The sequence below is a fragment of the Alternaria hordeiaustralica genome, assembly GCF_023758085.1.
Source record: "Alternaria hordeiaustralica strain BMP 2776 chromosome Unknown scaffold_2, whole genome shotgun sequence".
NCBI lineage: Eukaryota > Fungi > Ascomycota > Dothideomycetes > Pleosporales > Pleosporaceae > Alternaria > Alternaria hordeiaustralica.
Window position 1 is genome coordinate 1,234,416 of NW_026056774.1, and position 13,341 is coordinate 1,247,756.

At 52.3% G+C, this 13,341-nt stretch overlaps 4 protein-coding genes across 4 annotated transcripts; 1 reads left to right on the plus strand and 3 right to left on the minus strand.

The window, feature by feature from the left end:
• Positions 1 to 2,541: 2,541 nt before the first annotated feature.
• Positions 2,542 to 3,048, plus strand: J4E84_001873 (uncharacterized protein; the record flags this gene model as incomplete). Its single annotated transcript, XM_049384503.1, has 1 exon — positions 2,542 to 3,048. One exon carries the CDS (start codon positions 2,542 to 2,544, stop codon positions 3,046 to 3,048), a length of 507 nt encoding a protein of 168 aa, XP_049247859.1.
• A 395-nt stretch (positions 3,049 to 3,443) lies between these two features.
• J4E84_001874 (uncharacterized protein) lies at positions 3,444 to 6,989 on the minus strand (the record flags this gene model as incomplete). Its single annotated transcript, XM_049384504.1, has 1 exon — positions 3,444 to 6,989. The coding sequence occupies one exon, from the start codon at positions 6,987 to 6,989 to the stop codon at positions 3,444 to 3,446; it is 3,546 nt and encodes a 1,181-aa protein (XP_049247860.1).
• Positions 6,990 to 8,070: 1,081 nt separating this feature from the next.
• Positions 8,071 to 10,434, minus strand: J4E84_001875 (uncharacterized protein; the record flags this gene model as incomplete). Its single annotated transcript, XM_049384505.1, has 4 exons — positions 8,071 to 8,152; positions 8,226 to 9,123; positions 9,194 to 9,830; positions 9,919 to 10,434. The coding sequence occupies 4 exons, from the start codon at positions 10,432 to 10,434 to the stop codon at positions 8,071 to 8,073; spliced, it is 2,133 nt and encodes a 710-aa protein (XP_049247861.1).
• Positions 10,435 to 10,957: 523 nt separating this feature from the next.
• On the minus strand, positions 10,958 to 13,132 carry J4E84_001876 (uncharacterized protein; the record flags this gene model as incomplete). The annotated part of the gene is made up of 1 exon (XM_049384506.1): positions 10,958 to 13,132. The coding sequence occupies one exon, from the start codon at positions 13,130 to 13,132 to the stop codon at positions 10,958 to 10,960; it is 2,175 nt and encodes a 724-aa protein (XP_049247862.1).
• Positions 13,133 to 13,341: the final 209 nt, after the last annotated feature.

Here is a 13,341-nt window from a genome sequence, read left to right on the forward strand (position 1 = left end):
TGCGATAGTTTGTGGTACGGCAGAGCTACGGGTCCGATGTGGGCCCGATCTCTGGGTACCTAGGTAGCCGATTGTCGGCTGTGCGCAGATGGAGGCTGTTAGCAACGAGTACTTACTGCTAGCGATGGCACTTGTCTTCTGGAAGAAAGACTAGTTGAGGAGAGGATTACTCGAATTTAGCCTGGTTCATTTTCAACGTACACCACCGTATCGGCCGACTTACCAAGTTTTGTGGCTGATGGCACGTGCCCTGGAATTACGTTGCAGTGGCTGAAGTGGCCTTGGTGATGTCGCATTCAACGAGCAAGGCGCTTGCCGACGTTGCGCTCACAATTTCGGATCGAATGAAGACTTTGCGCTGCGAAAGTTGGAAACACGAAAATGCAAAACCCGGTCTCTGGCGTACCTAGTACCGGGTAAGAATGTCGTCATCAACGTCGCAGCGGTGATTGTGCAATGCATTGCGTCTTTGAATAACGCCGAAAGTTTGCGCGCACGCATGCATGTCCTCAACCCGCACATCTAGCAATTGCGACTTGTGACGATGTGTCGGGCGATCAAATGTGATAACCTCACGCGTAGGTCTAACTCATCTGCACTACCTAGGTAAGTGTCTGGAGTAACACGTTTCACGTGTCAACCAAACTTCACAAAGCAGCTAAAGAACTTACAGGAAACTGCCGAAAGCATGTATCGCATGTCGGTATTCCAGCGAGCCTAGAAGGAAGATCTTATCGGCTCCTACTTAGTGCGGCTCCCGCTCTCACATGACCTCGGGATTAAGAAATTGACTTTAACTACTGCTCCTCGACGCAGATCTCGCGGTATACGAACGCGACACTTTAGTAAAATCCTCAACATTGAGCCCATACTACCGTTTGCGAAACCTGAAGATAGCGCTGATAACCGAACGCCAGCAGTACTGGCATATGTCTTATGGTGCAGTATACGAAGATCAACGATGATGTGGAGAGAGTGGACAGCACCAGACAACGTGCAGGAAAGAAGTGATAAGAACTCGGAAAAGGAGCAGGCTTAGGGTACGTGGAAGAAACGCCGCACCTCGAACGGGATCTTTCACCAGCCGGTAGAGAGGCTTCATCTCAGAGAGAAAACTCGCTTTCGCGATACTGATATTCTCCAAATGTTATCGCCATCGTCGCGCCAAGCTGCTGAACTTCCTCGCATGTTCCTAAATCACTGTAAACCCGCAATTCTCAGCTACGGCGTTTACTGAAAGGAAAAGAATGTTGCAAAGCTGCGCTTTAGACATATTTGTAATAACATAACATCTACGGGGACAGTGAGCACCACAAAGACGCTCACCTCACGTTTGCGTCTAGCCGTGTGCCGCTTTAGGCAGGTCTACTCTTCTCACTTTCATCGCAAAAATTCATCTTTGCTGCTTTCTACTGCATTACCTTTCCACCATTGGTGCACAACCCACGATACGCTCTCATCCAGCAACATGGCTCCATTGCGCACGCCATCACAGGGAGAATCGTCATCTACTGCGGGTTCTTCTCTTGCTGTCCGTCATGGGGTGCAGTCCACTCGTCCAACAGCCATCGCTCACGAACTCGTATGTATATCTTACACGATCAGTCCCCATCAAAAGTTGCTCATGATGTGCAGAACAAAACCTACTCGGATATTCGCGCCACTGCCGCCGTTTACAGTGGGCCTATCTCAAAGATGCAGGTCCAAATGAAAGAACTCGCAATTGAACACAGCAGACTATTCGAGGAGAAGGACGCAACTATCGCAGATCTAGAGCTTGAAGTCCACGAACTGAAAAGCCAGAACAAGGATCTCTCATGCAGTCTGAACAAAGAGGCCAACACTCGAAAAGTGGCGGTCGCAGGTATCGAAACTCTCACAAAACAGCATGAAATTTAAGGCAAGAATGTCATGAAGCTCAGCAGTAGGGTTGCCGAGCTCGGGAATGAGTTGGCTCAAGAGAAAGCCAAGCATACCGCAGATAAAGGCGCGAACGAGAAGTTGCGTAGTATCACGGAAAAGTGCGCCGAGATTGCAAGGCTTGTGGCGCAACACCCGTAGATGGAAATCTACCCGTGTTTAGGGAATGGCTGGATGGACAAAAGCGAGCTGCGAATCACAGAACCTGATGATGAGTACAAGGGTATGACTTCAGGTGGTCCCGGGCGGATTGCAATCTTAGGCATACAAGATACTGTTGGTTGGCGTATAGTTTGAAGCTCCAATCTCACCTTCACTTCTGCCTCCGCCATCATACCGCCATTGCAGACCCCGTCCACTCCGTTTGCAGCATCTCAACCTAACTTCTACCTTCCACTAGAGCTGCAGCCTAAACATGATCTCTCGTACCTCGTCTCCCGACAATATCGCAATCTCTCAGAAATGTCGAACAACCGCTCGCCCTCGTATGCGCAATGGTAACGACAAGACAAAACAATCGCGGTCGCAATCCATCTTTTCGAGAGCTTTTCCCCCGTCGCAATATCCGCCCACCTACATCGACAAGCACCGTAAGTGAATGCAACAATACATAAAAGAAGCATGCTGATAAGCCACAAGCCACGTTCTACAGCACACGCTGCTGCCGCAAGATCGTCACTCACCGCGTTGGTCAAAGACCTAAGGGCGCAGGAACGGGAGGTTCTCAGTCTAAGCAGCGCGCTCGATAAAGAGCGGTTGGAGCATGAGAAGCACATTGAAGACCTAGAAACAACACACGCGAAAGAGATCGCGGCCGTCAATGAGCATCACGATCGCCATCTTGCGCAGATCGAAGTGCGTCACAGCGAAGAGCTCACGCGCGTCAAGTTGTGGTGTGTGATGAACCAACCAAGGCCAAACGAATTATCACGGGTTCGCGAAAGGCAGCGGAGGTCAACATTGGAAGCCGAAGTGGAGAAGACAAAAGAAGAGGCGAAGATGAGAGCTCTTTGGCAAGAAACTAGAATACAGGAACTGGAGCGTGAGAACGACCAAGTCAAGCATCAACTGGCAAATTTGCAAAGGGATTCACAATGGAAGAACTGGATGAAGACAATAATGTCATAATGCCTGCCCGTCCTCCCGGCGAGTGCCGACTCAAACCCCCGAAGGGGTGAGTCAAGGTCTCAAACCGGGAGGACTAAGACAAGAGTAAAAAGCTAGCTACAAGAAAGGAAACGTATACAAAACAAAGTACAACAAAAAACGATGCAGCGAATGCAGACCCATGGGTATCGTCGCGATAAACACCAAATCAAAACCAAAACCAAAGCCAACCCAGAAACTCCAATGCGCAAAACGTGATGAGAGCCAAAATAAACGCCCAGTACCCAAGATGCATCTTCCCATGCTCTCGAGTTGTCGCTGAAAAACCAAATGCGCAACACCGTGTCGTGTGGAATCGTAAATGCGGAGTCGTGTCTTTTTCTTCTTCCCCTTCTAGTCGATGGAGTATTCTAGAATTATACCGCAATGAAGGACAAGTCGTCGTAATCATCAGAGAGCATGGACAGGTGGACGAAGTCCTCCTCGGCTTGCTCCAAAGCCACCTTATGACTGTGTGCGCGCTCCTCCCAGCCTAGGCTGATGCCACTGAGTTCGATAGCCGACATCTTAGGTCGGCCAGTACCATGTGCGTTCGAGATTTGATATGTTGGGTTCTCCTCGAGCACTGGGCTTGATGGCTCAAAAACGAGGAATTCATCATCGTCATCGAGGTAAAGCCTCTCATAGCATTTCCTCCAATTTCTGTCGACATGCTTGTAGGTGTCCAGACTGATCAACGTCTGGCGCACGTTCCATTTGAATGCCCAGCTGTTTTCGCGCTTGCGCAGCCAATGGTTCTCATTGTCGAGGGCTTCGAGCATAGTCCTGAGCTTGCTGGGATGAGCGAGCGGGTCGTCCTCTTCCCGAGGTTGCTCGACTGGAGCGGCAATGGTCTCCATGGCGTGTCCTGCGTCGTTTTGCGCATGCTCGTCGGCATTGGCCAGGCGCTCTCTCAAAACCTCAATCTCCATCATCTGGGATCGATTCAGAGCCTGAAGATCCATGATCTTATCATGACGTGTCGTGAGCTCTTCTTGGAGAGCCTCGAGACCTTCGGTCTTGCTGGTAGCGTCCTTGATCTTGGCCATCAAGTGCTCAATCTCCAATTCTTTGGTGGCGATGACTTGCTCTCGCTCGTGAATCTTCAGAACGGTTGCACGATGCTCGACGGTAAGAGTTTGTAACTGGCGCACAGCCTCGTCGTCCTTCTTCCGTCCCGCCTCAACCTCCTTCGCCTTCTGAGCCCAGGGCGTAGGTCCGTGCTCGATCTCGATGGCTTTTGATAGTATGCCGGCTTGGTCGGCCCAGGAATTCAGATGGTAAGTGATGGTGTTCAGGTGGGCAAACATGAAAGCATAATTCTGATCGACATCGAGATTATCGATGTTGTCTTTGATCGCGCGAAGCTCAAGAGCAGGGACTGGCTCGGTGTCGGATAGGCTGGTGCACTTCGCAACCTCCTCGATCAGGCTGCGAACGAAAGCGGCAAGGGTTCCAGCAGCCGATGCCAGCTTTTCGTCGTATCTGAAAGCGTCCTCGAAATCAGATGGTCGTTCCGGAAACATATTATCCTGAACCAGAGCCTTCAGAGTCCGTTGCAACCTGGCCGCAGCCGTGGATGTAGCCTGCAAAGTATCGACTGGCTCGTTGAAATGAATGAGCATCTTTGCGCACTCTTCGCGTATGCTCTCGGGCACTTTCTCTAGGACGAAGTGTGCCAGATCGTAGATGTAGAGGATATAGTTTATCCTCGCGTGGAGCGAAGTCGCTATGGAGAGGAATTCTCCCTCTGGTCGTGCAGCAAGGACCTCTTGGTGGCTTGACAGAATTGCTTCATGTGTCTTGGTCGATCGCTCCAAGGACCCAGCAAATTCTTCAAAGTTGAGTGTGTCTGCTTTGAGAGCGTTGAGGCCTTGATCAAGAACCTGCTCTACCGAGATCAATTCTTGGTACGTCGGGCCAAAATTGGCGAATTCGGGAAGTGATAAGCCACGAATGGCAGACCAAAGACGGTTGCTTCCGTCTTTAAGGACCTCCAGGTGAACAATGGACTCTTCACAGACGAGTCTGGAGACGGCATCGTCCAATCGACCGCCATTGCTCATGTGACGACAGGTGCTCCTCAACACATTGACAAGCAGCTTGGATTTCCCAGCGATCCTTTCTGTTGCGAGGTAGGCTTGGAGAGACTCGCTTCGAGTGAACTCCTTGGACTCTGTCTCGTTCCAAATCTCGAGCTTTTCAGCAAGCTGATCTGCCTTGAGCGATACCAGCGAAGACTCAATCTCTCGTGTGGTCGACAACACAGTGGCTGCACGAAGTTGGCGGTTAAGGTCCATCACTTCGTTGAAGCGACCGGTGGTATCCTTGACTTGGGCTTCCGTCATAGTCTTGGAAGACTCAGCGTCGGCCATTTTGGTTTGTAGGTCCATGACGAGGTCTCGGAATTTGGAGATGAGAGACTCTTGGTCGGCGATGATGTGGGTCTGTTCGGTAATCTGGCGTACTTGCTCAGCGAGCTCGTTGTTCTTAGCGTCAAGCTCTGCAAGCATGTCCTCTTCTTGCTCAAGGTGTTGAGCTTCTAGCTCGTCGTTGAGTTCCCGTAGGTTCTCAAGATCTTGTACGACCAGATCTTGCTCCGCGATTCTATCTTGGAGATTCTGGTTTTGTTGGGTCAACTCCTCGACCATCTCCTCCCATTCATTGGCAGCGTCCAACTGCTGTTTCAGGTGGTCGACAAGATTTTCGGATACAGAGAGACGTTCTTGGAGATTGGCATTGTCTTGTCGGTAGTACTCAAGTTGTGCGACGTCGCCCTCGAGCCCGAGAATGTGTGCCTTGAAGTCTTGTTCCCGCTCCTCTGTCATCTCTTTCAGAGTGATCAACGCCTGTCGCATGCGATCATTCTCGTGTTGGAGACGGTAGTATCCAGCCTCTTGCTTCTGATCCTCTGACATTTCTGTTGTGAAGAGATCGGCCTCATCGCGAAGAATGTCAAGCTCCAGCGTCTGTTCTTCCAGGCGTTTGCGCAACGACTCGATTTCTGCCTCGGCTTGATCCGCCCTCTCCTCGGCCATCTCCTTGTCCACCAAGGCATCCTCCAAGTCCACCTCGTGGTCCTGGTGTGATCTGTTGAGAGCCTGTTGTTCCAACTGAAGTGTGTTCACTCTATCTTTCAGCTCTTGTATCTCGGTGTATTGAGCTTGACACTTGTTCTGGAGCCGCTGGATGATGCCGCTGTAGCGCTCTTTCTCGTCGCGAACCTGAGCATACTCTCTCAGGCGCTCTTGGTCTTCCGCGTGTTGCTTCTCGAGATGCCTAATCTTGGTGTGCAGATTGTCGACGTTGTTATCCCGACTTGCTTTGCCAGCATTGCTTGTGACTGAAGATGCAAGACTCGGTCTTGAGGTTGATGGTGTAGGACGAGAGGGTTCGGGACGAGAAGGTTCTGGGCGGGAGGATTCGGGTCGAGAGAATGGGGCGCGAGATGATTCAGCGGCAGAGTTGCTTGACGTGCTCGCCACGCTGGCCTTGCGGACTGGGCCACGCGAAGGCGGTTGTGATGTTGAGGGAGCTGCGACTGACTGCCGCTTGCTCAATGTGGTTGTCCTTGTAGTGGTTGTAGGCTTAGGGGCAACCACGCTTGATGGGCGGGCTCTGGGTGTGGTGGGTGGTGCCTTTGTTTTGGAGACCGCTCGTGGAGTAGGAGGAGCCGGTGCGGGGGCTGCCTCAGAGAGGATGCTGACAATGCTAGTGTCGCGGATGAACAGCCCGTGGAGAGGTGCGCAAGTGAAGTAACGCTCTCCGCGTACGGAGCCATCGTTCTTGCCATCAGCAGTTGGGAGTTCTATTCCCACAAATCGCCCCTCTGAGACGTGAATGGGGCCTAGGTAGCGGACGATGCCGTCTACACCGCCAGAAGTCTCGACCGTCTGGCCGAGCTTGAGATTGAGGGTAGTCATGGCTACTGGAGACTACCCAGGAGCAATGCTGAGAGTGTGGAGAGAAGCAGTGGCAGACAGCGTGGTGACTGAGTGCAGTGTGGTTACCTGATGCGACGCGTCGAGAAGCAGCTGCGCGTGAGGGGGAGAGCAATTGCGAACAATTGACTCAGCTGAAGTGTGAAGAGTGCAGAGCAGAAGAAGAAGCAGATACGCAACAATGCAGTAGCAGCGGCTTGAGAGTGTTGTGGGAAGTGGGAAGTGGCATGGGGCAGCTGCAGAAAGTGTGGTGTACAGGTGAGAAGGGAGGAGCGAGGTGGCCGGCTTTTACGTGAGGGCTGGCTTGGCGCGGCGATGGCTCGGATCAAGGCGCTAAACCTCGGACGCGTCTCGGATGAGCTGCTGTTCGCGCTAATGGACCCTGAGGGGCGGGAGCACCCGACGCTAGCCCATCTGAGCGCGTTTGAGCGCGCTCAACCGCGACTTTCGTTTTAACATGACGCCCATGAGGCCACTTTCGCCCTTTCCCAGCCACCCTATACACAGATGGGGTAAGCCTTGAGGCAGTTTCCTGCCGGAAATCCGCAACCACGCCACTCGACGCGTCTGAGTTTTGCTACCGCGTACATTCCGTGTCACGCCTCTTGCGATGTTTATTATATAACAATGTTGTCCATGAGAGGTGTTCCTTTCTCATTTGATGTTCCGCTATGATTATACCGCCACCTGTTTACTGTTGTTTCTGAGTATCCTTGCGCGTCGTGCGCCCACATGTGCAAGATGCCTTCTACACCTGCGCGCTGCATCACTCTCAAGCTGCTGCTGCCGCCTTCTGCCTCAACATCGCAGATGCAAAGCCCTTAGTATCGTGCATATCACCGCCAACTATTTGCATATAGATGAATCCGTGCCTAATCAGCGTTAGATGTGTGTATGCATTATCTTGTGGTATATCACGCGGTGAGCTTACGAAGCTATGCACTCTCGTTGCAGTGCGCGATTTCATACATTCTATGCAAGATATGATATAACTACGCATAGATCCGCGGCTACCACATGCCAGCGCCCATTAAACTTGTCCGACCACTTTCATCCACATCCGTTACCGCGAAGCTTCCAACTCCCTGATCCTTTGCTCAATGTCCGGAACAGCTCTGAGCTGCAGATCGATGTCTTCCTTCTCACTACCAAAATGTTAGCGCGCATTCTCGCATACTCCAAAAAGCTCACAAACACCCCAAATGGAAAGGAACTCACTCTTCAAGTACCGCCCTCCTCTCCGCATCCAGCCCTCCAAAGTAGAATCCACCTTGGCCGTCAAACTGCAAAATCCTAGTATGGTACCTCCAAAGACTTCTCCGATGACTGACCGTCATGAGCGTTATACCCAGTCTCTTCGCTTCCTCATACATCACCCTTTCTACCTCCAGTGTAACAGAGCTCGTGCATTCGTCCAAGATAGCGTACCGGGGTTTATGATAGAAAAGCCGCGCCATGGCGACGCGTTGCTGGAGACCACCGGAGAGCACGTCTTCCCATTGAGCTTCAGCGTCGAAGCCGCCGGGGCGATCAATGAGAGATTCTAGGTTCAGGGTCTCGAGGATCGAAAGGATGTCATTGTCGGTAATGGATTTGGAGTGCATGTCGTGTAGCGAGTCTGGGTAGATGATTTGTTGACGCAGTGTTCCGCGCGAGAGGTATGGACGTTGCGGGATGTAGAAGATGTCTTCGAATGGTGGCTTCCGTACTTTGCCGCCGTATACGGGCCATAGGCCGCCTAGGATGCGGAACAGACTGCTTTTTCCGCAGCCGTTGGGTCCCACGATGAGGAGATGGTCTCCTGGCTTCACGCTGAAGGAGAGCTTGCGCACGAGTACATCGCCGTTTGGAGATACTATAGGCACGTCAATGAACTCTATATCGGTGCCTTCGGTTACGGTGCCGCGACCGCGTAGAACGGATGCGTTCTCCTCGGTGTCGGCAGAAGAAACGAGCTTCTTCTCAAAATGACCAGCTTGTATGTCGTCGATTACGTCGAGAAGGGTTGACACGCGTGAAGTGTAGCCGGCGAGCTCGGTGATCTCCTTGTACGAGAACATGACGCGACCGAAAGCGTCGCTAGACATGAGGAGCATTCGCCGGTTGGTCACGAAGCCTGTTATGGTGACACTTGTCAGTAATCGTCCCAGTAAGTGAAACAAGGACAGCGGGTTTTGAGTACTCACTCTCCGTCCGGTCTCCCATAGTCATGCCGCCTGTGCCTGGAACCTTGAAGAACACTGGCACACTGCATAGCAGCAATCCCAGCGCACCCCAGAAGTACTTTATCACAAAGTCCTCCATGACTCCGTGGTAGAATCTTCTCCTCAATATGCGATTGACATGCTTGATCAGCGTGAAGTATCCCTTATCCAAGGTATCCTTCTCCGCCTCATGTCCCGCATACAGTGCCACCTCCTCGCTCCAATCGATCAACCTGGAGTGCTGAAACCTGAATTCTCCCTCTAACCTCGCTTCATCCGCTACGTATTTGCCAAAAGGTGGGGTAAGTGCCCTCATGACGTTGGCCGAGATCTGAACCAGCAAGCTCATGAAGAACAGCCCTTCGCCACCGACGCTGCGCGAGAGCGAGTAGTTGTAGATTATGATGTCTAGGACAGGTTTTGCGAGATTTGAGTAAAGTTCGGCGAGCGAATTGGAGAACTTGGATACATCGACGGTTATGAGTTGGTCGGCGTTTGCGATGCGATCGTCGAGGGCAGAAAGCGTGTAGAAGGTCATCTGTGAGAGGTATTTGGAGTGGATGTGATTCGTGAGGCGCGTGCGATATTGGAGGGAGAGTTTGCACTGGTGGTACGAGAGCTGGGTCTGTTAGCATGTCTTCGGTTCCCCGTGGGCGACTGCAGCCTCGCCGTCTCGCTCTCTGGTGGTGGGATAGGAAGTGACATACCATACTGTTCGTGAAAGTCGCTGGTACGGCCACCGCCATCCACCAGACCAGTCCCAGGAGGAATTCCCTCCCTTTCCCTCTGACAAGCGCACTAACCAGTCTTCCGTCCAACTCCGCGACGTACAAACTGATCATCGTCCTCAACACCAAAAACACACTGTGTCCGATCAAGAGCCTGAACTCTTTGCTCTTCCACCCAGGTATACATATCTTCAAAAGCCTCAGCAGATTCTTGAAGAACTCCCTGTTCAGCTCTACCTTCTTCCTCCCCGTTGCTTCACCCTCGCCTGCTGTTGTCTTGTCCGCTGTTTTGGAGGCACGCCGTATGGAAGCGGCCTTCTGCTCGGCAATGGCATTGCGTATGCGGTTTATGAGAGCGACGAAGAGGGTGAGGTAGACGGCGCGTGATATGCGTGTTCGGTGCTGGAGGTACAGGCGTGTGAGGTCGTTGACTATGGCTTTGGCAGACGCGCTGGTGAGGCGATGGGAAGAGAGCGGTTTCGAAAAGACAGCCATGGCTATCGTGGACGAGGCATTGGTCTTATGCGAGAGGTCGACGCTGTGCGGAGAGCGTGGCGTAGCGGGTTGTGGTACTCAGTACATACGCAGTGGTGTGGAACGCGTAGTCTCGTAGTTTAGCTGGTCACATGTGCCGTTGCGACAGGCTTCCAGAGTGCAGTATCGCGCGTGCCGGCTGTGATGTTTGGTAGATCAGCACGTCGCAGAAGGTGTCGCCGTGCAAGCCTCACCTGCGACATGTGAACGAATGCCTCGGCTTCCCCACAAAACGACTAACCGCATCGGGACTTAAGCTGGGGAAAGCTTTCACATGAACGAATGGAGCACATGCAATTACAATGATGGACTAGATTTTGCAGCTCATCCTGTATGCTAGGAAACAAAAAATCAGCTTTGGTGACCTGTTCTTCAAAGATAGAGCCTTCATTGAATGAGACCTGATGATCCGCAATTTCTCTAGCTAATGTACAAAACCCTTTATTCGAAAGCCCTTTGCAAACCTTGCATTATTCCTAGAGCACTACTTCGTATCCTTGAAATCACCCGTATGCTTCTTCGCTGTCTTCTCCGCTCCATACTCTGGAGCCACCTTTCCCGGTAGACCCTTGACGAATCCACCGATGTCGAGACCCTTCATCTTCTGCTGCGTGACTTGCATCCAGCTTTGCTCTTGCTTCTTCTTGACCACCTGCTCCATCTCCACCTTCTCCTTCTCTTCGTCACCTTCTCCCTTGCTACCTTCATTCTTCGCTCTCTCCTCCTCTTCCTTCTTCTTTTCCTTTGCTAGATCAGCCTCAGCACGCTCTACTTCTTCGATGTCAACGTCTTCGAAGCCGATCTTGCGAAGTATGGAACCTGTGATGAAGCGGTATTGGAGGTGACCGTCCACAATGTCGCTGACGTCAACGTTCTGAACGCCGTGTACGCCGACGACGGGTTGCAGACCTGCGACGCCAAGTTGCATAGAGGATGTGCGGTAGAGGAAGCCAAGGATGTAATCCGACTTGGAGAAGACGTTGACACAACGTCCACTCACTACTGAGCGGATGCGCCGCCAATCGGCAACATCGGAAGGGCATGGAGCGCCGACGAGGACGACGTTCTCGACAAGACCAAAAGCTTTGCGCTCGGCCAGCTTCTCAAGGCAGGAAAAGATCAGGCGTGCGCCAAGAGAGTAGCCAACAAGAGTGACCGGTCGTTCGCCTTGGACTTTATTGATCAGTGCATCTGCGAGGACCTCACCGGCCTTCTCGGCGCGATATTTGGCTTTCGAAAACGGGTTGTCCAACAAAGTCGCAATCTTCAGCAAGCCCAGTGGCCACATCGCAGCCGTCATCGCAGCGAAGACAGTCTGCTCGATGATCTTCTTCTTTGCGTAACCCCAAGCAGCACTAGTCACGAATGTCTCGAGACTGTGTCCGAGCTTGAGAAGGGCTTCAAGCTCCCAACGAAGTGCAAAGCCTTCTGTCCCTGTACTGATATATCTCCATGGCTTTGATACTTCTTCAGGATCGCGTAGCCAGCCAGAGACAGCGATAGCGACGCGCAGGCGACGAGATTCGTTGTCCTGTTTCCTCGGATCCTGGGTACGATGGATTGGGATGAACGCAAAGTCCTCGACTTGTCGGGCGTAGTCGTCCATGGCTCGTCCAGTCATCTTCGCACCGTATGCACCGAACAGCCCGCCCACAAGAACAGAAGAACCAGCAAGGGTACCTAGATACCCTGCAGCTGCAGTAGCACCCAGACCGATTCCACCCATGACACTTCCAACGCCCGCCGCAAGGAGCGGCGCAGCAAGCCCGCCAGTGACACCAATCAACGCGGCACCAGCAACACCAGCAAGGCCGACCTTCCATCTACGAGCATTCTGCGATTTCTCGGCCGCTTCCTTCGTCTCGGCATCAGCGTTCAGTTGCTGAGATGCTGCCTCCAAAAGACCCTGGGCAACCGTCTCTTCATCCTTCTTCAGGACGGCTCTACTCAGCCCGAGAGAACTTGTGAGGTAGAGGTTTAGGACGCGAGAATGTGCCGAGTAGTGCTCCAGGCTCAGAAGTATGAGCACCAGCGAATGCAGTATGAGTGCTCGCTTGCTCTCCTCCAACTGGGTGAGGGCGTTGGGAACAGGTGGATACAGTTCGTTGAACATTTTGTCCTCGTCTTCATCCTTCTCATCGAGCTTCTTAATACTCTTTAAACTTGTCTCGGATTTCTTCGTGATTTTTTTGACTTCCTTGCCTTCGACTTGTCGTGTCTGCTCTTTGGCCTTTTCTTTCGAGTTGACCACCTCGCCGATTCTGCTGATGACGCTACCTCGCCAACCATCAAAGTACTTCAACATCTCCTGCTTCAGCTCTTGCACTTCAGGCTGTGCGAGCTCTTTCCTCGCATCTTCTTCACGTGCCTGCCTCTCTTTCTTGATCTTGTCTTCCTTGGCAACATCGACATCGTCGAGGTTGGAGGGTGCGTCTTGCAGTATTTCTTCCTCTGATTTGGCGGTCTTTGGGTCGATTGGAAATTCCTCCGCGGTATAGGTATCGACCAGGGACTGTCGCATAGACGCTGTGATAGTTGCGACCAAGAAGGTCAGATCCGCGCATTGGTCTGCGTCGAGAAGCGTGGTGAGCGATGTTTCGTCCTTGTCCTCAGACTTGGAATGACCCAAGGAGGTCAACTTAGACGCCCAACCCGACATGTTTGTGGGAAACCAGGCTTTGAAGTTGGTGTTGTGGTTGTGCAGTGGTACACCTGCATGAACTCAGCAGGGTAAGGTGTCGCTGCTTGAGTATGACGTATAGTGGGGCAGGAGCTGCGAACGGTCCAGTGTCATACTAACGTCGAAGATCAGCCGGACTTCCGCTGTCCGAACTAGAGTTCCCTTGCATTACAGGCTGCTCGAGATGA